Genomic DNA, 24,815 nt, shown 5'->3' with positions numbered 1-24,815 from the left:
CTCATAACTTAAGAGTTTCACATAATAAGTAAAAATATCACATAATTTTGAACTCACTGTTCTAGCACTTATTTAAATATAATTATATTATTTATGTAGTTAAATCTATTATTTTTCAAGAGATTAATTTTCTATTTTCAGTTGTAATTTGTGTTTGTTATTTTTATAAAATGTTATAAATTTTATTTTTATTTAACTTAATATTTTTTCAGATCTGTGGGAACGTTTGCTAGGGCATTAGATTGTTCGAGTTCGGTGAAACAACCTAGTTTACATATGAGTGCTGCAGCTGCTTCACGTGATATTACATTAGTTAGTATTATGAAAATATTCCAGGAATATTATTTATAAAAGTATCACTTCTGTAATAGATTAATGTAATTCAGTTGAAGTTTGGAAAATTTAGAAAATGTTAATAAATTTAAGTCTTGTGTAAATGCCATTAAGTTGCAAAAAAGGATCATATTTTAGGAATGTGTCTGATTAATCTGTGATTTAAATCAAGAGCTACTGTTTGGTTTAAATTTTTTAAGCATACAATTATGTATACATAAATGATTTACAATTAATTTATTGTATACTTCTTTTTTTTATTAATCAGCTCATTTTTAGATACCGTATCATTTTCTCACTGAGTTTAAGATTGTAATAAAATACTCTATATGTTTATGTGAAATGCAGTTTTCAGTTAGATAACAGTTACATCCTTCATTAAATAAATTTAATGGTTTTAAACTTATTTTTTAATAAAAGGATGAAAAAACTACTTTTTGGTATAACTATTCTTCTATTGGGAAATTTTATTTTTGATGAGATGGATTTTTATTCAATCTATGTCCTTTCTTTGGATAATTATTGGATATTTTGAATGAGAGCTTGAAATTTTAGTTTAATATTTGACATGAAATTTGTTTAATGTTAAACAAAGTGAATTAAACCTTTTTTTTTTAATGTAGATGGTTTATTTAAAATTATGATAGTTGTATGAAAAAAGTGGTACATCTGAAAACAGTTAAAATTAGTCATATTTTCTGTATTTTTTTTTTTTTAATATGTTTAGTAATTTATAAAAAGAAAATAAATAAAGAAAAAATACTAGAGTAACTATCCTAATATAGATTGTCATCACTCCTCTTACATTCATGGAGGAAAACTTTTGTCTTTCTTGCTCTTTGTTTCTCTTACACTCTTTATTCTCCTACCATTACTGCACACACCTCAGTTTTTGTTGACTGTCATCTCCTTGTAAAGAATTTGTTGAAAACTAATTAAATATTCATATTGCAATTAAATTGTTCATAAATGTAACTCATACAATGTAACAAAGAGACACTCAGTTGTAGTACAGTTACTCTGGTGATTGCTTATTTGTAGAGTCAGTTTATTTTAATAAAATATGAGTATTTTGACACTATGTAAAATGAATTACTGAAATATTTTAATTTGTAAATAAAGGAAACTTATTCTGAATATTTGTGGATTTATTAATTAATCCATAATTTGTCCATCATGTGACTTGTTACATTATAAAAATTGAAATTCTAACTGTTACTGGTTTAACTATTAAAAATTGTTCTTACTCATTTATTTACCGTTTTAATGTTTTTCATATTAAAAATTTAAGATGACAAATTTTTACTTCATATTTTTATTTTAATGGATTCACTTGATATTACTTATTTTCTTTAATATTATAATACAACAGCATGTTTAATAAAGTATTAACAAATATTTGTGTGTCTCCATACAAATATGTATGCGTTATGTTATTAAATATGCCTATTATGAATATCTTTGCTTATAATTTAATAATATTAAATTAATGAATAATCTAAGCATAGAGTAAAAGATGACCTTCTTACCTTATTAATTCATTTTTTCTATTAAGAGCAAATTTTCAAGGTATCTCTTTCATCATATATATGTCTAATTTTTTTAACTTTATCTGTGTCAAATATTAAAATAAATAATTTTAAAATAATTACTCAACAATGTTCACCTTTGACAACGTTTTCCATTTATCTAAATAGTATTCGTCAGTATTTATTATATCGTTTTAGATTATTGTACGGCTGCAGTATTATATATTTAGTATATATTTATTATAAAGTTTTTTATTGGCTGTGTATATAATAGTATACAGTCAGTAATGAGATAATTATTATGTTGTAATAAAATAATAATTGTGCAAGGTATTAATCATTATAAAATATTGATTGTTTATTGATTTATAATTAAAATTATAAAAGCACTCAGTGGTCTTTAGGTTAATTGATTTACCTCATTTTTAGACAATCTAAAATACCTAGAAATAATGCTTATATTATTTACAATATAATAATAATACAACTTAAAAAACAATGTAGATTTACCTGTAGAAAGCTGACAACAAAGTTGTAATACTTTACAACTTTGTTATAACCACATTGGTTACTTATTCTTATATAGTGGAAAAATAATGATACATGAAGAAAGTTAAAAGTTTAAAAAATAAAAAAAATAATATTTTGAAATTTTTATCAGCTTTCCCACCCCATATTGCACCCAAAGTATTTTTTTTTATCACTTACACTACTACTATGCCTAGAAATACATTAAGAAAATTTTGGTTAAAAAATATTTCATCAATAAAAAGATAATTTTTTTTATTTTTGGGGAAGGGGAGGGATTTTCAGGCAAAACGTTTTTTAAAAATGGTTAGATAAACATGGACACATGTACTGAGCTTAATATTGAGTGGGGTTATTTTTCCAAAATTTTGAAAAATTTACCCTTAAAAAACATTTTACCCCACCGAAGATATTGACTCCAAAATTTTACCAAACAATTGCCCCATATACACAAGTCTGTCCCAAATTTCATCAAAATTGGTTTTTCCAGCCAAAAGTTATTCATCTTCAAATTTGTCAACACACGTATGAACATATGTATGAATATTAATTTTTTTTGTTTTGTTTTTTGGGTCCTTGGTCATGCAATGTTGAGAAATGAAAAAACTCATATTCCATTCTTTGACTGACTATCATACTTCTTGCAGCATTGCCCTAGAGCTGTGATGCCAGGAAATTATTAAAAATTTAGTTGCACTGCACTGCCACATGTATAATGAACTACACAAGCTGTGCATGATTGAACAGCTAGGCTTAAAAAAAAAATTGCCATAAAACATGCAGATATGTAGCTCTGAACAAACTCATGTCACATGTATAGTTGTCTTTCCCAGTTTGTTAATAATATTTTAATGAAAGGCAAATCTATGTAGATGAATAATTTTTTATAACCACATTATTTTATGAAATTGGTTTTTCTGTTTATAAGTGTACTAAGTGTGTACTGTTTATAATTGGTTTTTCTGTTTATCACTGAAAACTAAGTAAATTTCATTTCTGTAAACTATACGGAGCATTTAAGCTTATATGTCAAATTTATCATCACAATAGTTTAATTCAATGTTCAATTTTTTTTTTTTTTTTTTTTGTCTTCAGTCATTTGACTGGTTTGATGCAGCTCTCCAAGATTCCCTATCTAGTGCTAGTCGTTTCATTTCAGTATACCCTCTACATCCTACATCCCCAACAATTTGTTTTACATACTCCAAACGTGGCCTGCCTACACAATTTTTCCCTTCTACCTGTCCTTCCAATATTAAAGCGACTATTCCAGGATGCCTTAGTATGTGGCCTATAAGTCTGTCTCTTCTTTTAACTATATTTTTCCAAATTCTACTTTCTTCATCTATTTGCCGCAATACCTCTTCATTTGTCACTTTATCCACCCATCTGATTTTTAACATTCTCCTATAGCACCACATTTCAAAAGCTTCTAATCTTTTCTTCTCAGATACTCCGATTGTCCAAGTTTCACTTCCATATAAAGCGACACTCCAAACATACACTTCCAAAAATCTTTTCCTGACATTTAAATTCATTTTTGATGTAAACAAATTATATTTCTTACTGAAGGCTCGTTTAGCTTGTGCTATTCGGCATTTTATATCGCTCCTGCTTCGTCCATCTTTAGTAATTTTACTTCCCAAATAACAAAATTCTTCTACCTCCATAATCTTTTCTCCTCCTATTTTCACATTCAGTGGTCCATCTTTGTTATTTCTACTACATTTCATTACTTTTGTTTTGTTCTTGTTTATTTTCATGCGATAGTTTTTGCATAGGACTTCATCTATGCCGTTCATTGTTTCTTCTAAATCCTTTTTACTCTCGGCTAGAATTACTATATCATCAGCAAATCGTAGCATCTTTATCTTTTCACCTTGTACTGTTACTCCGAATCTAAATTGTTCTTTAACATCATTAACTGCTAGTTCCATGTAAAGATTAAAAAGTAACGGCGATAGGGAACATCCTTGTCGGACTCCCTTTCTTATTAGGGCTTCTTTCTTATGTTCTTCAATTGTTATTGTTGCTGTTTGGTTCCTGTACATGTTAGCAATTGTTCTTCTATCTCTGTATTTGAACCCTAATTTTTTTAAAATGCTGAACATTTTATTCCAGTCTACGTTATCAAAAGCCTTTTCTAGGTCTATAAACGCCAAGTATGTTGGTTTGTTTTTCTTTAATCTTCCTTCTACTATTAATCTGAGGCCTAAAATTGCTTCCCTTGTCCCTATACTTTTCCTGAAACCAAATTGGTCTTCTCCTAACACTTCTTCCACTCTCCTCTCAATTCTTCTGTTTAAAATTCTAGTTAAGATTTTTGATGCATGACTAGTTAAACTAATTGTTCTGTATTCTTCACATTTATCTGCCCCTGCTTTCTTTGGTATCATAACTATAACACTTTTTTTGAAGTCTGATGGAAATTCCCCATTTTCATAAATATTACACACCAGTTTGTATAATCTATCAATCGCTTCCTCACCTGCACTGCGCAGTAATTCTACAGGTATTCCGTCTATTCCAGGAGCCTTTCTGCCATTTAAATCTTTTAATGCTCTCTTAAATTCAGATCTCAGCATTGTTTCTCCCATTTCATCCTCCTCAACTTCCTCTTCTTCCTCTATAACACCATTTTCTAATTCATTTCCTCCGTATAACTCTTCAATATATTCCACCCATCTATCGACTTTACCGTTCGTATTATATATTGGTGTACCATCTTTGTTTAACACATTATTACATTTTAATTTATGTACCCCAAAATTTTCCTTAACTTTCCTGTATGCTCCGTCTATTTTACCAATGTTCATTTCTCTTTCCACTTCTGAACACTTTTCTTTAATCCACTCTTCTTTCACCAGTTTGCACTTCCTGTTTATAGCATTTCTTAATTGCCGATAGTTCCTTTTACTTTCTTCATCACTAGCATTCTTATATTTTCTACGTTCATCCATCAGCTGCAATATATCGTCTGAAACCCAAGGTTTTCTACCAGTTCTCTTTATTCCGCCTAAGTTTACTTCTGCTGATTTAAGAATTTCCTTTTTAACATTCTCCCATTCTTCTTCTACATTTTCTACCTTATCTTTTTTACTCAGACCTCTTGCGATGTCCTCCTCAAAAATCTTCTTTACGTCCTCTTCCTCAAGCTTCTCTAAATTCCACCGATTCATCTGACACCTTTTCTTCAGGTTTTTAAACCCCAATCTACATTTCATTATCACCAAATTATGGTCGCTATCAATGTCTGCTCCAGGGTAAGTTTTGCAGTCAACGAGTTGATTTCTAAATCTTTGCTTAACCATGATATAATCTATCTGGTATCTTGCAGTATCGCCTGGCTTTTTCCAAGTGTATATTCTTCTATGCAAAACTCTATAAGTCTGTCCCCTCTTTCATTACTTTTGCCCAGCCCGTATTCACCCACTATATTTCCTTCCTTGCCTTCTCCAATGCTTTCCAATCTCATTCTAATCATTCAACATTCTAAACATTAAATCATTCTAAATCATTAAATCATTCTAAACATTCCAATCTCCAACTATTATTAAATTTTCATTTCCTTTACGTGTTTAATTGCTTCATCAATCTCTTCGTATACACACTCTACCTCATCATCATCATGGGCGCTTGTAGGCATATAGACATTAACAATCGTTGTCGGTTTAGGTTTTGATTTTATCCTTATTACAATGATTCTATCGCTATGCGTTTTGAAATACTCCACTCTCCTCCCTATCTTCTTGTTCATCACGAAACCTAATCCTGCCTGCCCATTATTTAACGCTGAGTTAATTACTCTAAAATCACCTGACCAAAAGTCGCCTTCCTCTTCCCACCGAACCTCACTAATTCCTACTATATCCACATTTGTCCTACCCATTTCCCTTTTTAAATTTTCTAGCCTACCAACCTTTTTTAAGCTTCTAACATTCCACGCTCCGACTCGTAGAATGTTATTTTTTAATTTTCTGGTGACCCCTTCCTTAGTAGTTCCCACCCGGAGATCCGAACGGGGGACTATTTTACCTCCGGAATATTTTACCAAGGAAGGCGCCTCCATTATTGCTATGTGAAAATGCAGAGAGCCTCATTTTCTTGGAAAAAAAGCAGCTGTAGTTTTCCATTGCTTTCAGCTGCGCAGTACTCAGAGGACTAAGTGATGTTGATATGGCCGTTTAAGTCGTCCTGACTCACGCCCCTAACAACTACTGAAAGAGCTGCTGCCCTCTTTCAGGAATCATTCCTTAGTCTGGCTCTCAACAGATACCTCTCCGATATGGTTGCACCTTCGGTCCAGCTACTCTGTATCCCTGAGCACTCAAGCCCCCTCACCAACGGCAAGGTCTCATGATTCATAGAGGAGGAATGTTCAATTACAGAGTTGAAATACATGCAGACCTCATGATGGTTATATTTATTTTTGTATCATAGTTAATTACATTAGCCTTAAATCTACATAATTTTACATTATTTATATTTATATATTTATTTACAGTGGCGTTTGAAATTTTATTGTACTTGTTAACTTTCCAGTTTCATGCAATGGACACTCTTCATAAACACAGTTATGAATTATCAGATGCAATCAGCTCTCTGGTGCCATCGACAGGTCCAGTTCTTTGTCGTGATGAGATGGAAGAGTGGTCGGCATCTGAAGCAAACCTATTTGAAGAAGCATTAGAAAAATATGGCAAGGATTTCAATGATATTCGACAAGATTTTGTAAGTCTTTTTATTTAACTAATTAATATACTTAATTTAGTCAGGAACCTTTTTTTGCTTAAGATAGTAGTAATAAATTGATTATATGATGTTGAAGAAAAGTGGTTATTCTAACATAACTTGCTGACTAAAAATTTTTTCAGAAGATCCAGCATTAGGAATTTTCTAAAAAAAATTGTTTTATAATAATATATTTAGACTGTTGTTGTGAGTGACAATAATTGATCCTTACTTTACTAATCGCATAAATAACACTTCTGCAACTTGTTCTAGGTTATTGAGTATTAGAAGATGAATTCTGAGTACATCTGAAACTTTTCTTCTCCTCCATTGGTATCATTACATGGTATCCATTTTGTCTATTTTCTGAACGGTCTGATAACCAACTCTATAAATTAGAAAAAACCTTTTTTTTTTACCACCCATTTATGATTTGATTGTTGATAATCCAAAAATATATTTTTTTTCCTTCATGATGATTGTATAATGACACATAAAAAAAACGTATATTAGTCAAACTGCAAAAATAACTTTTCTTTTTTGTATTAAAAAAATTGTCTCAAAATTTAAAAATATTGTTGTGTCGTAAGTTTCATTTTGTAACTTATAAGTTATGATGTAAATCTTCAATCATTTCCTAATTCCTAAATTTTCTGAGCTCAGTCTATTAAAGATAAAATAAAGTTTAAATGTTTCAGTATTTTGGGTTTTATCTAATACTTATGTAGTATAAACCCAATGAAGAATATGTATTAAAAATTTATGTTTAAGTATTTTTTCATATTTGCAAGTTTATTGTGACAATATACCTCTGAAAAATAGATTGCAAGAATTCAAATACTATCTCAAGCGTTTTACATGCTTGATGAGTTATATAAATTTAGTAATAATGAAATTGGTTTGCCAAACAAAATCATTTATAATTTGACTTGCTTTATATAATTTTTATTCAAGATTCTTACAAACCATGAAAAATCATCATCATATGAGAAAGACCTGCCCATATGAGAGGCAGGTCCCTTGCAATCATGTCAGTCTCCATTTTGTCCTACGTTTTTGTAAGCTATAATGAAATCTTAATTTTTATCTAATTGTGCTTATGGCATTAGGTTATGTTTAAACTGCGGATCTCCGTGGCATAGTGGTAGCTTCTCAGCCTTTTATTCGGAGGTCCCAGGATCGTATTCCAGTCAGGCATGGCATTTTTTATATACTATAAAATTTCCATTTTCATATTAGACTGACATTATATTTATAATTCCTCTCTTTCTTTTTATCTTTTTGCACAGATGAAAATAAACTTATAAAATTTCTCAAAGTAGAACTGTAACGTTGAGACTAAATTTTAGGAAAAATAAACAACTAAAATTTTGAGTTTATTATATTTAAATACACATACATGTTATAAATATTATAATCATTTTAAATTTACTTTTATTCAAAACAGTTTTTAGGAGTTTTAATTTGTTATGAAAAATGTTGTATGAAGATGAAATTTTTATAAAAATTCCTTTTTTTAGATTATCAGACATTAGAATTTTAATGGTTGACAGTATTGTAACTTAGGGTATAATAAACTGTTACCTTAACTAATGTGCCGGAACACAATCTTATTAGATTGGCAACAGTAATTATTACAAGGTAGTGATAAAAAAATTCCACTTCCCCTCCTTACACATGATGAATTCTAAACATATTCTACCAAACAGGTCATTAACCATGAAGAGATAGCAAACTTATTGATTAAAAATAAATCTTTTAACATTAGTTTCAAAAATTTTTTTATAGTATTGATCATTACAAATTTGAAAATATCATTTTTCTGCCACTTAGAAAAATGGGCTCATATGAAATATTCTTCTACTCATAAAAAATCTGATGTGGACACCACATTTAATAGGCATTCAAGGAAGTCATATGACTTCCTTGAATGCCTATTAAATTACATATACACTTTTTTTTTAAATGTAAAGTACATAAAATTTTATTTCATTAATAACTTCTGATATTTTGTCAATTTTTTTTTATTGTTGTTATTGAATTATTATTTATCGTAAAACTTTTTATAATCAGAAGTTAATAATTATTGATAAATCTATATATTTAAATTATAAAAAAAAAAGTTACAAAAAGAAGATGAAGTCTGATTTGAATTGATTGATGTGCCTTCCCCCTGTAAGATCCAAATATTTTATTAATTAAAATTTTATTTAGCTGTAACTCTGGAACTAATGAAAATTAGTACCACTTTTAATATATCATTGTAAAGCTTATCACTCTCGATATAAGTTCTCAATGAAAGATTATTACTGCAGTTAAGAAAAAGTCCAAAATCCAGATTTTTGGATTTTGGCCTTTTTTTTGGACACTTTTGGTTCAGTCGATTGCAATCAAAAGGGGAGGTGTACAACTAGATGTTACAACAATTCTTAATCCAAAATTTCAACATCTTATGGCTAATCGTTTTTGAGTTATGCAAGATTCATGCGTACATACATATGTAAGACGTCATGCCAAAACTAATCAAAATGGATTCTGGGATGGTTAAAATGGATATTTCCATTGAAATCTGAAAACAAACATTTTTCGCAATCACAATACTTCCTTTAACTCATACAAGGAAGTAAAAAGCAATTATATTCATTTATTTCTTCTTTCTTTACTCTTTTTTTGTCACTTCTTTAACAGCAAGAACATTTTTACAATTGCCTTTTGTTGAACTCTTTTAAATTGAAATTGAAAATTATAAAATTTTTAGTTTGGTTAAAAATAATTAAACTTTATAATCTTATTTTGTTTATTGACATATTTAACCTGATTTGGTTGTGTTAAACTTTTTTAATCATCAATTAAACTTCTTTTACCTTTGGCCTATTAGGGATTTAATGGTATGATCAATTGATATGGTTCAAATTTAGATAAAATTCTATATCACGGTCTTATCTTCCTTTAGTTCTGTAGCATTTTTACTTCATCAGATAACAATTTAGTACATCAAAGAAAGTTATAGAAGTTTAAAATTTAATCTTTAAAATAACAGAGAATAAATGCTCTTTAAGCATGTTTTTTAAAACAAAAACAATTTACAAACAGGCTTACTCTTTTTTTGTGTCTTGATTGAGTACTTCATACATTTCTGTGATTCAAAATGGATTTTTGTTTATCGTAACAATGTAATAAAAAATATTAATAAATTTTGAAATTCTATGGTTTGATGTTTTGTTTAAATCACTGAGTAAACATCTATCTCTGCAATTACAATTTTAATTGTAATTTTATTAATTTGTTTCAGTAAAAAAAAAAAATGTTCTGAAGAAGCAGAGGTCTGTATGAAAGTACTTAATATTGACTCCAAAGAAAAAAGAAAGCAATAAGCGATAAATTATTTAATTAATTTTTATAAGTTAAACGTTAAAAACAAAACTGTTGTATATTTATAACATAGATTGAGAAAATATGCTGCTAATATAAAATTAATTTTTAACATTTATTATTTTTTTTAAAATTTTTAGAGAAAAAGATGGCTGCAAATTAAAATTTTGGAAAATAACCAAAAATTTATCCAATCTTCCAACAGACATCTGAAGAAGAAGAAGAAGATTTATAGGCACATCCACAGACTCCCAACAACAAATGAGTACACCCACAAAATTCTGACCTATGTAGAACAACTAAAACCATCCATCCCCTGGATCCAAGTCAAAAAAGATGTAGAAAAACCTGAGATAAATTTGTCAGAGATTTTAGACAAAAAATTGAGAAATGGGAAAGTACAGGCAGAAATTTGGAAGTGACCAGGAACCAAGTGAACAAAAGAAAGGTAGAGAATTCAAGAAGGAAAAATGAAAGCCACTTGGAAACACAGAAAATTGAATTATGAAAGCTTTGTGTGATCAACAGGGTCCAATCACAAAAAATAATAATGTTTGTTTAATTACCTAGTTTCAGATTTTTTATCTGATAATGTGAGGTATATTTTACAAAAAGTATTCACAGTATAAAAGAAAATAAATCAGTATTTTAATAAATATTTTAAATGTTTAATAAATTACATAAGTGAATAAACTTGTCAATTATAACTATTTCTTTTATTGAGGCGTTTGTACTGATGATACAGTGAACTTTCATTTTATTTTTCTAGTTACCATGGAAAACTCTAAAAAACATAATAGAATATTATTATATGTGGAAAACAACAGATCGATATGTTCAACAGAAGAGGGTAAAAGCAGTTGAAGCAGAATCTAAATTAAAACAAGTCTACATTCCTAATTAGTAAGTAATTATTTTTCAGATCAACACATTTTTACTTTTATTGGAATATTTTTTATGAAATTTGAAATTCCCTAACTCTAATCCAGCTTAGCTCTCTAATCCTCTCCCAGCTTTTAGGATTCAGTTGTAAAAAAAATAAAAATATCCCCCCTATTCATATTTTGCATTTTCTTATACTTCTTGAACTATTTTTAAAGCAAATTTTTTTCTGTTAATGGGATATAGAGTCATAAAATTTTAAATCTTTTTCTTACGAAAAGCTTGTTTGATGTGACCATGTAGAAAAAAATTTAATTTTTAAAACATTGCCATTTTATTACTTTCTTTAATTTACTTTTTGTTATTTTTTTAAATAATTTATTTAAAAAGTTTCTTTTTTGTTTGGAATTGTGTCTGTTGAAGATGAGTTTAGTTAGCGTTACTTATTTATTATCAATGTACACAATTTTTTTATGTGTATGAGGTGGTTCAAAAAGTTTCCAGAATCTAAAAGGATAAATTTGCTTACTTTTTTTACAAATGCTCATCTTTTCTTTTTAAAAATAATTTCTTTGATAGCATGCACATTAATTCTCTTCTACTCTCAAAAGCATGGGTAAAATCCCTTTCCTGAAGGCCATCCAGCACTGCCTGTTTTTATGTCTTCTACAGTGGCAAAGTGGTAGCTTCAAATTTAGTTCAAGAAACAAAGCAAAGAATCAGAGGGGTAGAGCCAGAAAATACTTTGGATGTGAAACAATTACATTTTGTTCATTAAAAGCTGCATTGTGGGAAGTTGTGCGCGCGCGCGTGTGTGTGTGTGTGTTTGTGTCTGTGTGCGCGCGCACATGCAGGAACATAGTGCAACTACCAATTTTATTTTTCCTACAGCTTTGGCTTTTTCACTTTAAATTTTCTTTCAGGTATCTTAAAAACATCACAGTAGAAGTCAGAATTCACTGAAACATCGGCAGGAACAAATTTTCTATGAATAATGCCATAGATGTCAAAGAATATTATAAGTATGCACTTTGTTATGCTTCTGACCTGCCATTTCTTCTTTGTTCTTGCTGTCTACCACTGACTGGACTCTACCACTGCAATGATTGATTGTCTTGTCTTTGGAAACTAACTGTACATCCAATTTCCATGTTCGTTTCTGATCCTAGAGATGAAAGTAGAATCATTGTTAGCCATGTCATAAAACTCACAGCCATATAAACATACCATTACTTTTGTAAAGTAACAAGTCAAGAAACACACTTCACAGCAACATGGCATGTGATTAAATTTTCAATAAAATTAATGAGTAGATTTCACTACCAGATCCACCCTTGTCACACAGTTTGTAGATGGTTCAGTAATAGTCTTCATACCATGTATTCAATTTATTTTGTTCCCTTTTTTTGCATTTTTGGTGTTAAGGTTGTCTAGATGGATCATTGTCTTTAAGTGATATTTTACCGGCTTTAAAATGAGCATGTTATTAAAAACCTATTGACTTAACAAATTTTCTATAAAAGCCTCTTGAAAGTCTCAGTAGTTAATTTACTAAATTTCACCAAAACTTTTCTAGAGGCTCACAGTTCAAATTTATCAGTCATTGGATGAGTATTAACACAATATTATAAAGTTGTAACTAGACTAAGCATGTGCCCACAATACAACACCAATCAGCAGAGTAAAATTAGGAGTAATGACTTCCAGTGTTCTAATCAGTTCTGCTGCAGTTATAGTAACTCAGTACAGTCCAGGAACATTTGATATACTCATGTATTTTTTTCCTTTTGTTTGTATTATAATTCTCTGATAATTACTCATATTTTATTTTAACTGTAAACCTTTTTAATTGTATTTTTTTTGTAAAGAAAGGAAAATTAATTATTTTTGTATTTATTGTTAGTTGTAAAATCAGTTGATAGTTTATTAAATATAGATTTGTGAAATATTTTGATTTGTTTTTTCATTTTCAGTAATAAACCAAATCCAGCAGTTATCAATAATAATAAAGGAATTGTAAATGGAAATAGTAATGGTGAAACATTACTGTGTGGAAAGGGTTGTGAATCATGTAATGGTAAGTTTTCTTGTTTAGGGTTTTTTTATTTTCTGATTTGTCAAAGAAAGAATGTAGCCTAAATGAATAAATTGGTAGCTTGTTTTTAATACTGTTATTTATTGATTGTTACGTTTTGTTAATATGTTGTTAAAAATTGTTGACAAATAGTAATATTATATATGGATATTGTTACCTATTAAATAATAAATACTGTGTGTTTCAAAATGAATATCAGGGTTTTAAAGTTATGTTTATTAAGTTTTACTTACAGTGATAAATTATACATGAATTGAAAGACTCAGACTCAAACAGTTTTTCCTATAATTGTTCAGTGTGAGCACCATTTGTCACACGACACACATCCAGCCAATAGGAGAGTTCATCCCATACTTTAATCATGTCTGGAGTAATTGATGTAACAGTTGCTTCAGTCCTGTATCTCAAGTTGGGTAGGTCAGCTGGTAACAGTAGCACATATACTTGATCCTTTATAAACCCCCAAAGAAAAATTATACGAGGTCAGATCAGATAAACTTGGAGGCCATGTCAAACAAGCCCTGTCATCTGGGGTTGAGGAGAATTTCATTCAACCAATCACATACAGTGTTAACCAGGTGCAAAATCTTGTTGCCAAATATCTGTGGTTCTGTGCAGTTACGAATTGCATGATGATATCCTGGTAACGTTCAGCTGTTACTGTTTCCGTGAAAAAGATTGGGCTTACAGTTCTTTTCCACAAAATTGCAAACATAACTTTAACCTTCAGTGAATGTAACAGGAAAATCTCATGGAAAATGTAAGGGTTTTCTGAACTTGAGTGTTTGTCATTCTGGCTGTTTACGTAACCACGTAGGTGAAACCATGCTTCATCAGAGTAGAAAACATAATCCAACACCCAAACACTGCTGTAAGTAAAATAAAAAAAAACATTGACAGTAATGTAGTCTTTTTCCTCTATCAGGTTCTCAAAGCTCATGCATAATGTCAATGCGAAACAGATAGAGTTACAGCTTCTTTGTGGCTCTGTGAACATTCCCATAAGACAGTCTGATTTGTTGACACAGTTTTCGTATCAACTTTCTTGGTGAATATAGCAAAGATATGTGGATACTTTCTAAGAATGCATCACTTAAAACTGTAGGTCGGCTGGATTGTATTCCACACTACTGGTTTCTCTAAAATGAGTGACTACACATATAATCATTGATTTCTTAGATATCCACAATTCAGGAACAGCTGCCCTAAAGCCTTCTGACATTTTAAGAATGACTACTATTTAAAGTAACTTTCTACAATGAACTCACATTGAGTGGGATAAACGTATGTTTGTCCACTCGTAGCTTCTTACTCACCACTATCATCAAAAAGGAGGGAAATTGACAACACACATTCCTGCTGACAAAAAATTAAATTTCCCTCTGCAATATGTTTTTGAATTTAGGGTTGCATATCTTTTGGCTCACTCTGTATATTCTGTATCTAGACTATCTATATGTTATATAATATACACAGAGTGAGCCAAAAGATACATAACATATATATAACATAACATAACATAACATATATATATGTTATATATCTTTTGTTATATATATTTGTTATATATCTTATGTTATATATACATAACATATATATATATATATATATGTTATGTATATTTTGCTCACTCTGTGTATATTTGTACCTAGACTGTTTATATGTATTTATGTTAGACTATTTGGAAAAGACTTATCTGTTTGATTTAGCATAATTTCAACAGATAACAATCTCATAACGTGGTGGTTTGAGAAATCAGACTTTAAAATAAACATTTTTATAAAAAAAAAAAATTAAATTTGTTTTTCAGTATAATTCTCTTTTAGGTCAGCGCACTCGCTGCAAAAATTTTCTTACTTTTTTATGCCTTCCAAAAAGTATGATTTATTGAACTCTCTAAAATACTCATTCGTTTTAGCAATAACTTACTCATTCAATGAAAATTTCTTTCTACCAAGCCACTTCTTTAGGTTTGGAAACAAAAAGATATAGTCAGAAGGGACTATATCTGTGGAGAATTGGTTGGATGAGGAAGTAATTCATAATGCAATTTAGCTAATACAGCAATTGAAATCACAGGTGAGTGAGCTGGTGGATTGTTGTGTGGAGAAAAAGCACTTTTTTCTCGCTAAATAAGTTCACTTTTTCTTCAGTACCACATCAAATCTCTGTAATAATAACAATAGTCTCTGTGTAATAATAATGAGGCATAATACTCAACAGGGATCGTTTTTCCCTTTTGTAAGTAATCTATCAATATTGTACCATGTGTGCACCAGAAAACTGTGGCCATGACCTTACCAGCTGATGGAAGCATTTGCCTTTTTTGGAGCGGGTTTGTTTCGCCCAGCCCACATTTTTTGACTGCTGTTTTATTTTCAGTGTATAATAATGAATTCATGTTTCATCAATGGTAACATAGTGGTGCAAAAACTTATTTGGATCGTGCTGGTTATAGGTCATTGTGCTGCTTTCAAGTCATCGCATGACACTGCTTCTTATCAGGTTTCAGCAGTCACGGCACCCATCTTGCCGATAGCTTCCGCATGCCCAATCACTCTTGTAAAATTCACCATACACGTTCAGTTGAAATGTTTATGATCTCAATAATCTCACATATCTTTGTACTGTGATCTTCCAGTATGATATGGATTTTAGTGATCATTTCTTGACTCTTTTTTTTCGACTCTTTTGGATGTCCTGAATGCTTAGAATCACTTGTACGACCACAACAAAATTCAGTAAACCACTTTTGATCCTTAAAAGACTTTCCATAATACTTTTGAAGCATAATACTTTATTTGTTTTTCCTCACAAATAGTAATGTTGTATGAGTACACTACTTTCTAATGGAAGAGTTTATCGATTCAGAAATCTAGGTTGATGAGATGCCTTTGGTAACTTAATGGATAACTTCCCAGCCAACATACTGGAATAACTTGAGATAGCTTCACTAGTGAAAGATGTTAAAATAGTCAGGCCTTTAAAGGTGATTGTGAGATGAGCAGCTCTACTTGCCCTAGAATTGTACTTCATGCAGAATCTTTGTACCAGTCAATCACTTTAAATACAATTTTAGATATAATAGTGACATTATATTTTATTATAATTAGAGAATAGAATTAAAAATATAACCAAAAGCTTTACTAAGAATAAGTTTCAAGTCATTACTGAATGTACTTAATAATTAATTAAAAGCTGGTAGTCAAGTGTAAATCAATGTTTAAAATTGTTTGAGTTAATTCTTTTCTTTTTTAGGTAACAGTTTTCATTTTTCTTAATGAGGAGAAATGCCTTTAGGCATTAATTTTCTTAAAAAGTTTTTTGTTATTTTCATTTTACAGTTACTATGTCAAACCAGTGGTATTCGTGGGGTCCGAGTCATATGATGTGTAAACTTTGTTCAAACTGTTGGCAGTATTGGAAAAAATATGGTGGTCTAAAGGTACCAACTAGAATAGGTAAGCAATGTGTTAACATGTATAACTTGTTACTTAAATCGATAAGATTTTGTTTATTTTTATTTTAGTCGTAGTGTGTGATGGTGTTACTTTGCTTTTTTATTTTTTATGATTATTTTTGCTATTACAGTTATGGAAGTTGTGACTGTAATATATATATATATATATATAAATCAGCTATAAACTTAGTTCTAGATTCAGTTGCAATTTTACAATTGTTGAGTGTAGTAGTAGTACTACTACTATAAGTGATTGTTACAGTAGAATTGTTACCAACATACTATCGTTGAAGCTTTTTTGTAATGCTGCAAGACTATGATTCAAATCTAATTAAAAGGTCTTTTAAGATTTTATATACTCTGCTTGCAAAAAAAGTGTTTATTTTTGCTGCTTATCATTCTCAGATAAATTGGATAACTTCTTTTATTATACTTCTAATTTATTATTATTTTAATTGTAATATTTCTGAATCACCTTTTTAGTTATATACCCATTCAACTTCAGAAAGAAAGTAATGGGAATACATAGTGATATAATGCCAATTGTTGTTCTAAGTGCTAAAATATAATTTAGTTTTCGTCTGGCAATGAAATCTCAAAGTAAAAAATAAATTTAATTTTTCTCTTAATTTCTTATTGTATAAAAACCTGCTTGCAGTTGTGATTGCTAATGTTATATGTTTTTTAATTTCTGCTTATTTTAATTTATATTGATTTTTATGATGTTTTTTTATGTTACTTTTTAGGTGATAATGAAATGGATGTTACAAAAAAGAAGTCTGGTAGCATTTCAGATGAAGGTATGAGTTATATTAATTGTTATTTAATAATTTCATAAATACACATATTTTGATAAAATAAACTTGTATTTATCAATTACTTATTAAATTAGAGCAGAGGTTTATTCCAACATCAACATTTTTTTACTGACATAGAAGCTGTCAATTTTAATCTACAGTCTAATTAAAAACTTAGGAAAGTATGTCTGTACACGTATCTATTTTAATGTGCTGTGCGACATTAAAATTGATATTTTGTATACAATTAACACATTTATGTTTATTGTAAGTAATAGTGTTTTCTGTAAGCCACACAGCGGTAAGAGTTATAGTGTAATTAGTTCTTTATACTTAAAAATAATTATATAAAAAAAGAGTTAAGTTTGATTATTGATTCAGTTTTTTCTTGTCTTAAATGCCCTTAATTTTATGTTATTTGTAAAAATGTTATTAAAAATAATTTTAATGATTTTTTAATTTTAAAGAACTTTTTTTCGGGAAAGACTAATTTTTTATTTTACATCAACTGTTTGACTAGTATGATCACTTTACTCCATTATTATCAGTTTCTGTATTTTTTAATCTCAAAGTATACATTATAGTGTGTTTGTCAAATAATTGCTTCAGATTTTTGACTTCTAATTACAGTTCAACAAGCCATATTAAAATTTGGCACACCATCCTGGATATTTTTTTTATAATATTATGTTACAATAAATAAATAATTTAAAATTTTATATTTAGACATATTATTAAACTATACATTATTTATTTAGGTTATTAAACTATTAATAATTATTTATAATAGTCCTTTTTACATGGTTGTTTGAAGAAGAATTATTTCCCAGCACGTGATTGCAATTGTGTTGCTTCGGCCTTCCTTGTACAATTGCCTTGAATAAGTGCACATAAAGTTTTATTGAAATTATGTACACTTATTGCATGATTAAACTACTCAAGATTTCAAAACAATATCTTCATTTCTAGGATTGGACTATGTTTCAGAAAAAATAAATATGGCAATTTTGTTTTTTTTATGGTATTTTCATACGCATAGAATATTAAATTAACTCTATTGCTAAGTTATATGATCTTGAAAAAAATGTTATGTAAATATAATGGAAGTAATAAAAACTAAATTTGAATTAATTTTTGATTGTTAATGAAATTTCTATATGAATATGAAATTTTGAGAAAATCTGGCTGTCCATTGTTTGAGTGCACATTTGTTTTTAAATATTTTTGCTTTACCTCATAAATTTATCAAAATAATTCCTGTATATTAAAGTATCGCCTTAATCTTCCAATTTTTATAACAATATTTCTGTTTTTATGGTCTAAAAATTATTTTGCGACAACAATCTCAAATTTGCTAGTGTTTAAAAAAAATAGGTATATATATATATATATAAAATCTGACCACTGTCAGAAACACGTAAGGGGGGCGGTTGCACTGGTATAAATCTATTTATTTTAGGTGTTTTCTGAAACTTTGGCAATACCATGATGTAGAATCAGTTATAGAGTGTGTTTACTTTTACTAATATGTAGAAGAAATATTGTTATATTAGATTGGAATCATTAATTCAATATAATGATTAAAAAATGTTATCTTTAAAGAATTCAAGTTGTATGGTGTAGATATTTGACTTGTAGAATGCAATTAGTATAATAGTTTGACTTAAGACCACTGTCACTTTGTCTCCTTTAAAGTTTATTACATAAAAGTAATATAACTTTTGAGAAAGGGTAACATCAAAATTAGCATTTTGTGTAGATTAAATTTGAGTTTGGAGATGAGAAAGGATGCATTACTAGCAATTTAATACTGAAAAATTTAATACTGTAAACAGGCAAGCTGAAGAAAAAGGGAATGAACAAGACAGGTTAAGTAGATGGTTAAAGGAAAGAGTTAATAGAATGATTTCATTCACCAATACACTGAACTGACTGTTGGTTTACATGGCTGTGGATTGACTGGTTTAATTTACGAGAGTGAATCAAGTGTATGTGGTAATTTTTTTAATAAATTTATTGATTAATAATATACACAATTTATACCTTCATCATTTCTATATAAGTCTCCTTCACAATCTACACACTTTTGCCTCTGATTTGGAAGCTTGAATATTCCTTGTTCATAAAAAGTTTGAGGACAAGTTATCAACCAATTGTGCACACGCTCCTTGACGTCTATTGTTTTCAAATCATTCTGCTCCAAGCGATTCTTTCAAGGATGCAAACAAAAAATAATCACAGGGGGACAAATCTAGACTGTATGGCAGTCTTCATCCTTCCTTCGCCACTCCTCACTCACCAATTTTGACTCTGAAGTGTAATGATGGACCCATGTCTCATCACATGAGATGATGTGCCTCAAAATATCATCCCCTTCTTCCCGAAATTGATTCAGAAGTCTCCCACAGATCTCCAACCTGACCTGTTTTTTGATTTTCAGTCAACAAACTCAGAACCTATCGAGCACTAATTTTTCTAAACCCAAGATTATCTGTGATAATGGATTGAACACTCCCATAGCTGAACCCACTTCTGATGCAATTTCTTCAACAGTGAACTGGCAATCACCTTTGATAAGCTCTTGAATGGCACGGATGTTGTCAGCTGTGAGCCTTGACCTTGGGCATTGATCATAACTTGTTTTTTACACTTTCTTGCCCGCCCTTAAATTTTTCATTCCATGTATACACTCGGTTCTAGGACAATGTAGCGTTCTCAAATTGTACCTTTAAATGAGTTAAAATTTATATGAGTTTAATGCCTTCATTAGTTAAAACTTTATGATTATATGTTGTGCAACAGACGACGGAACCTCTTGCTCACTCTTGGCTGTACAGACAACAGAACAGAAGAGAGGAGCTAACCAAGCTGGTTCTTCCTCTCTAATACACCGAACATTAGCTCTCCACTCCACCATCCAGCTCGGAACTGATTACTGCATAGAATAGCAAAATTACCATGTAAATTTGATTCACCCTAATGTATAGCTTTATTTTCCAATGCTACCCATAGAAATGGACCATTTTGAATAGAATAGGTGAGACATTCTCACCAGTGGTGCAGAACAGTTTAATAGTTTTATTAGTTATATCATGTTCTTTTGTATAATTACCTTATTTAAATTAATGTTTGTCTTAATTTAAAAAACTAATTTTCTAACTTCTACGTTAACACAGAAGCTGATAGATAAATCAGAAATCTGCATGCTTACAATCCGATGGTTCTGAAATACCTGGAATACCATGAATAAAAAGTAGATTAGCAAAGGTTAAATCCATATTTATGTTGAATCAATTCTAATGAACAATAAACGTGCATTGATCATGACCTAAACAATGTTAGATATAAGTGATATTAAAATTGGGAGTTGCACACTGATGACATAGTAGCTTACTGACATAGTTCTTGATCTGACTAGTTGGTTTTAATTTATTTTATATTAATATAGTTAAATTTAATTTCATACATTTAGGTTGAATAGGTGATTTATAATGTTTACATTTTCTAATTTTAGAAAGGGCGCCATCTGGCCTGACATCTCATAGGCCTCACCGTTGCAGTATTATCGGTTGTAACAAGGTGAGCATTATCGTTGATTCTTGGAATATTTATTTAAAAGTGTTAATGGTTAGATAGGTCCAGTAACATTGGTTTGTATGTAAGAGGTTGTCTATTAAATGATAAGATTGATACAATAACTTGTTTTTATTTATGTGTATTATAAATCTAATGTTTTTCCCCTTCAATACAGTTCCTATTTATACTTACATACTGATTCAATCTTGTTTTTCAGTGATTAGAGGTATATAGCAGTACAGTTTCTATTAGCTAATTTAATACATCTACTGTTTTTTTCTTTGTCGCACCAAGTGACTCAAAACATGTTCCTTTAAGCGGAGATTTTGTGCTAGGGGAAAAAGGTTACATAGTGCCAAATCTGGCAAATTTGTTGGATGTTACAATATAGTAATGTTTTCTCGTAAAAAAAGTGCTATGTAAACGGGTGCATTGTCTTGTTGAAGAATGAAATCACTTTTCCAAAATTCTGGTTACTTTTTCTGACTTTTTCTCAGCTTTGTCAAAACTTCTGAAAACAATTTTTCCAAAATTATGCCTTGTAGTCTTAAACCCCTAAGTCTCAGGAAGCCTTTGAAAACATTCTGTTTTCAAACATTCAATTGAATTTCAACATTTCGGTAGACAACAGAAAACAATGACTTTACTAAGCAATGATTTACAATCAACACAATGTTGATATTTGTTATGCATGTTCAGACATATTGAAGGTCTCTTCCAAAGAGTTTTTCTCCTTTCTTTAAGAAGTAGAAAGACAGTCTTATTATTTAATAGATACATCTCATATTGTTTTAGAATAATTATTTTATTATCAATGAATTGTGTTATACTGTATATGCTGGATTGCTGTGATTGCAGAGATATGTTAATTTTAGCATTAACAACTTAAATATACATTCTGTGTTTGTTAAATGTACTTCAATCACTAAACCTCACACTTCTGCAGACATAAAACATAAAGTTTGTTTTAGCTTTATGTCGTATATGTGCAACACTTACAATAGGTATTAGTTATGATCAAGGATTAAGGTCTGTAAAAATACTTTTTATACTTTTCATTTATTAGGACTATATTACCTACGTATAGGTAATTAGAGTTTGATTACATACTTCATAGAAGTATGTAATCAAACTATAATATATTAAATTTGTAATAGTGATGACTTGGTCACACTGTTGTTACTCCTGCATACAACAGAAAACACTCGATTTGATATTTCAAAAAAGAAGATTTCATACATCAAGTACACACTTCTAGTCCTAACACTTTTTAAACTATCACATCTTATTTAACATTGTTCTTCTGTTAGAGTCTGTGTGTGTTTTTCAGAGTGATTACTTTTAAAATTTTATTTTTGATTAGGAGTTTAAGTTAAAAGCACACCTTGCTCGGCATTATGCAACTGCACATGGGTTGGCAATTCGCTCAGGATCACCACGTCCAATAATGAAGACTCGAACAGCATTCTACTTATGCACAACGCCTTTAACCAGGATCTCAAGACGACTCTGTCGACATCTTATGCTGCCACGCCATGCTGCTAGATCGCCATTTTGGCCAATCAATGTACCTGCAATCAAACAGGAATGTAAGTATTTTTTGAATTATATTTCAAAATTTAAATTATTAATTTGGTTTACATGCAAAAATGTTTATGTTTTAACTGATAAATAAATCAGCCTTTGGTAAGTAGTGTTAATAAATTTTCTTTATTAAAACTGGAAATGAATTACATATCTCTAATGGTTGTCAGAAAGTAAAATTTTAAGTATATTTTTTGTATGTTTAGCACGTTCTGTTTGCACTTTTTTTTATCATGAAGCACAAGAGGAACATGATCATTGCATCATAGCTAAACTGCTTTCCCTTTCAACTTAATTGTATACAATAATAGAAATATGTATGATTCAGTGAGATTCACTCAAGTACAGAAAATAAAATAACTCACCTTATTTTTTCATATGGTTTCTAACAAAAGTACTTTCATGGTAACCTGCATCTTCACTTGTAGATATTTTTTGTAAAATACTTTAAATAAAATTACATATTAAACGTAAAAATTAAAAAATTAAATGTTAAAAATAATATAATTATTAAAATTACATATAAAAATATATGATGTCAATTAATAAATAAATATATGATGTCAATTATACTTTATTTTTAATTGACATCATATATTTTTACATGTTAATGGCCAGCCAATACTATAGTACTGTACTATTAAATAAAATATCTATGTAATATCTATAAAAGTGCTGGTTGGTATCCATTGCAGCATTTATTGATCAAGTTAAATCCCTGTCTATATATATATATAGACAGGGATTATATATATAATTTTCAAAATATCTAGATTTTTATTATTATTTTTTATATCTCCTTTCTTAATTTCTAATATTTCTAAATTAGTATTAATATCTAAATAGAATGTTTATTATTAATAAGATAATCAGCAACATTATAGAAATCAAATTTTTTATTTTTATAATGCCCAAAATGTTCATAAAATCTGGCTTTAAAAGATCTATCGGTTTTACATATATAAATGTCCTCGCAATCATTTTTGCAAATATAGGCAGGAATTCAACTTTCTCAGTTCACAAACAGAATTTGAGGAGGACACACTTATAAAAGCTACAATAGATAGTAGCACTTTTACAGGTATTACATAGACATTTTATTTAATAGTGCAGCACTAGTATTGGTTGGCCACATACATGTAGTATCTTTTTTTACTTTATTTTATTTTTAATTGACGTCATATATATAATTTTAATTTTAATATTATTAACATTTCATTTTTTATATTTTAATTTTTACATTTAATATGTAATTTTAGACAAAGTATTTTACAAAAAATATCAATATCCTAACAAAGATTTTTACTATACTTCTAAATAAAATAAACAGTATTGGAAGAGTGATGTAAAACATTATTATTAAACTGTTTTAGGTCAGTTGCAAATGGCAGGAAAAACTATGTCAGAATTAAAACAGCTTTTATGTTATCGCAAGAAGGATCGAGGTAGTGTAACACAGATTGCTACTAGATTAGGCATTGCTCGGAATTATGACCTCATTGTTCCTGAATGGTTAAATCCTACAGACAAGGAGAAGATTCCTCGATCAGATCGTGTTGCATTCCCTAAACCTCCAAAAGCTCCAGGTAATGTAGTTTTGTGTAATTTGTATTAAATAGAAAAGTAAAAAAAATGTTATTATTTTAGATTTTTTTTTATCAGGTGAATTTTAATATTATTTGTGTTAATTTTCTTTATGTATTTATTTATTTTATATGTATTATGTTAGTTTAATTATGTATATGCTCTTATTTTTAGATGGCAGTTTATTGTATGAAAGGATACCGAATAAACCTGAGGCTGAAAAAGCAGCACTTAACAATGTTTCACCATCGCTTAAGAGAAGAGCATTTGAGGAGATGAATGGCATTGATGGTCAGTGTTTTTAGTTTTATTAAAGGCAAATTCATTTTTAATTTTAAATGTTT

At 29.4% G+C, this 24,815-nt stretch overlaps 1 protein-coding gene across 2 annotated transcripts in view; it reads left to right on the top strand.

Annotated features, from left to right (window-relative positions):
* Positions 1-24,815, top strand: part of MTA1-like (metastasis associated 1-like) — a 297,677-nt gene that overhangs the window by 256,730 nt on the left and 16,132 nt on the right. For both annotated transcript variants that reach the window (XM_075366552.1, XM_075366551.1), the window contains 10 exons: positions 213-312; positions 6,933-7,121; positions 11,263-11,396; positions 13,349-13,452; positions 16,815-16,931; positions 17,677-17,730; positions 21,242-21,306; positions 22,667-22,892; positions 24,261-24,473; positions 24,646-24,762. In XM_075366552.1, the coding sequence (XP_075222667.1) occupies positions 213-312; positions 6,933-7,121; positions 11,263-11,396; positions 13,349-13,452; positions 16,815-16,931; positions 17,677-17,730; positions 21,242-21,306; positions 22,667-22,892; positions 24,261-24,473; positions 24,646-24,762 (1,319 nt within the window). The remainder of the gene's footprint in view (positions 1-212; positions 313-6,932; positions 7,122-11,262; positions 11,397-13,348; positions 13,453-16,814; positions 16,932-17,676; positions 17,731-21,241; positions 21,307-22,666; positions 22,893-24,260; positions 24,474-24,645; positions 24,763-24,815) is intronic.

The sequence above is a fragment of the Lycorma delicatula genome, chromosome 5 (genome assembly GCF_047948215.1).
Source record: "Lycorma delicatula isolate Av1 chromosome 5, ASM4794821v1, whole genome shotgun sequence".
In the NCBI taxonomy this organism is placed as follows: domain Eukaryota; kingdom Metazoa; phylum Arthropoda; class Insecta; order Hemiptera; family Fulgoridae; genus Lycorma; species Lycorma delicatula.
Note: the sequence above shows the minus strand (reverse complement) of the source record. Positions and strands in the feature narration are given on the sequence as shown.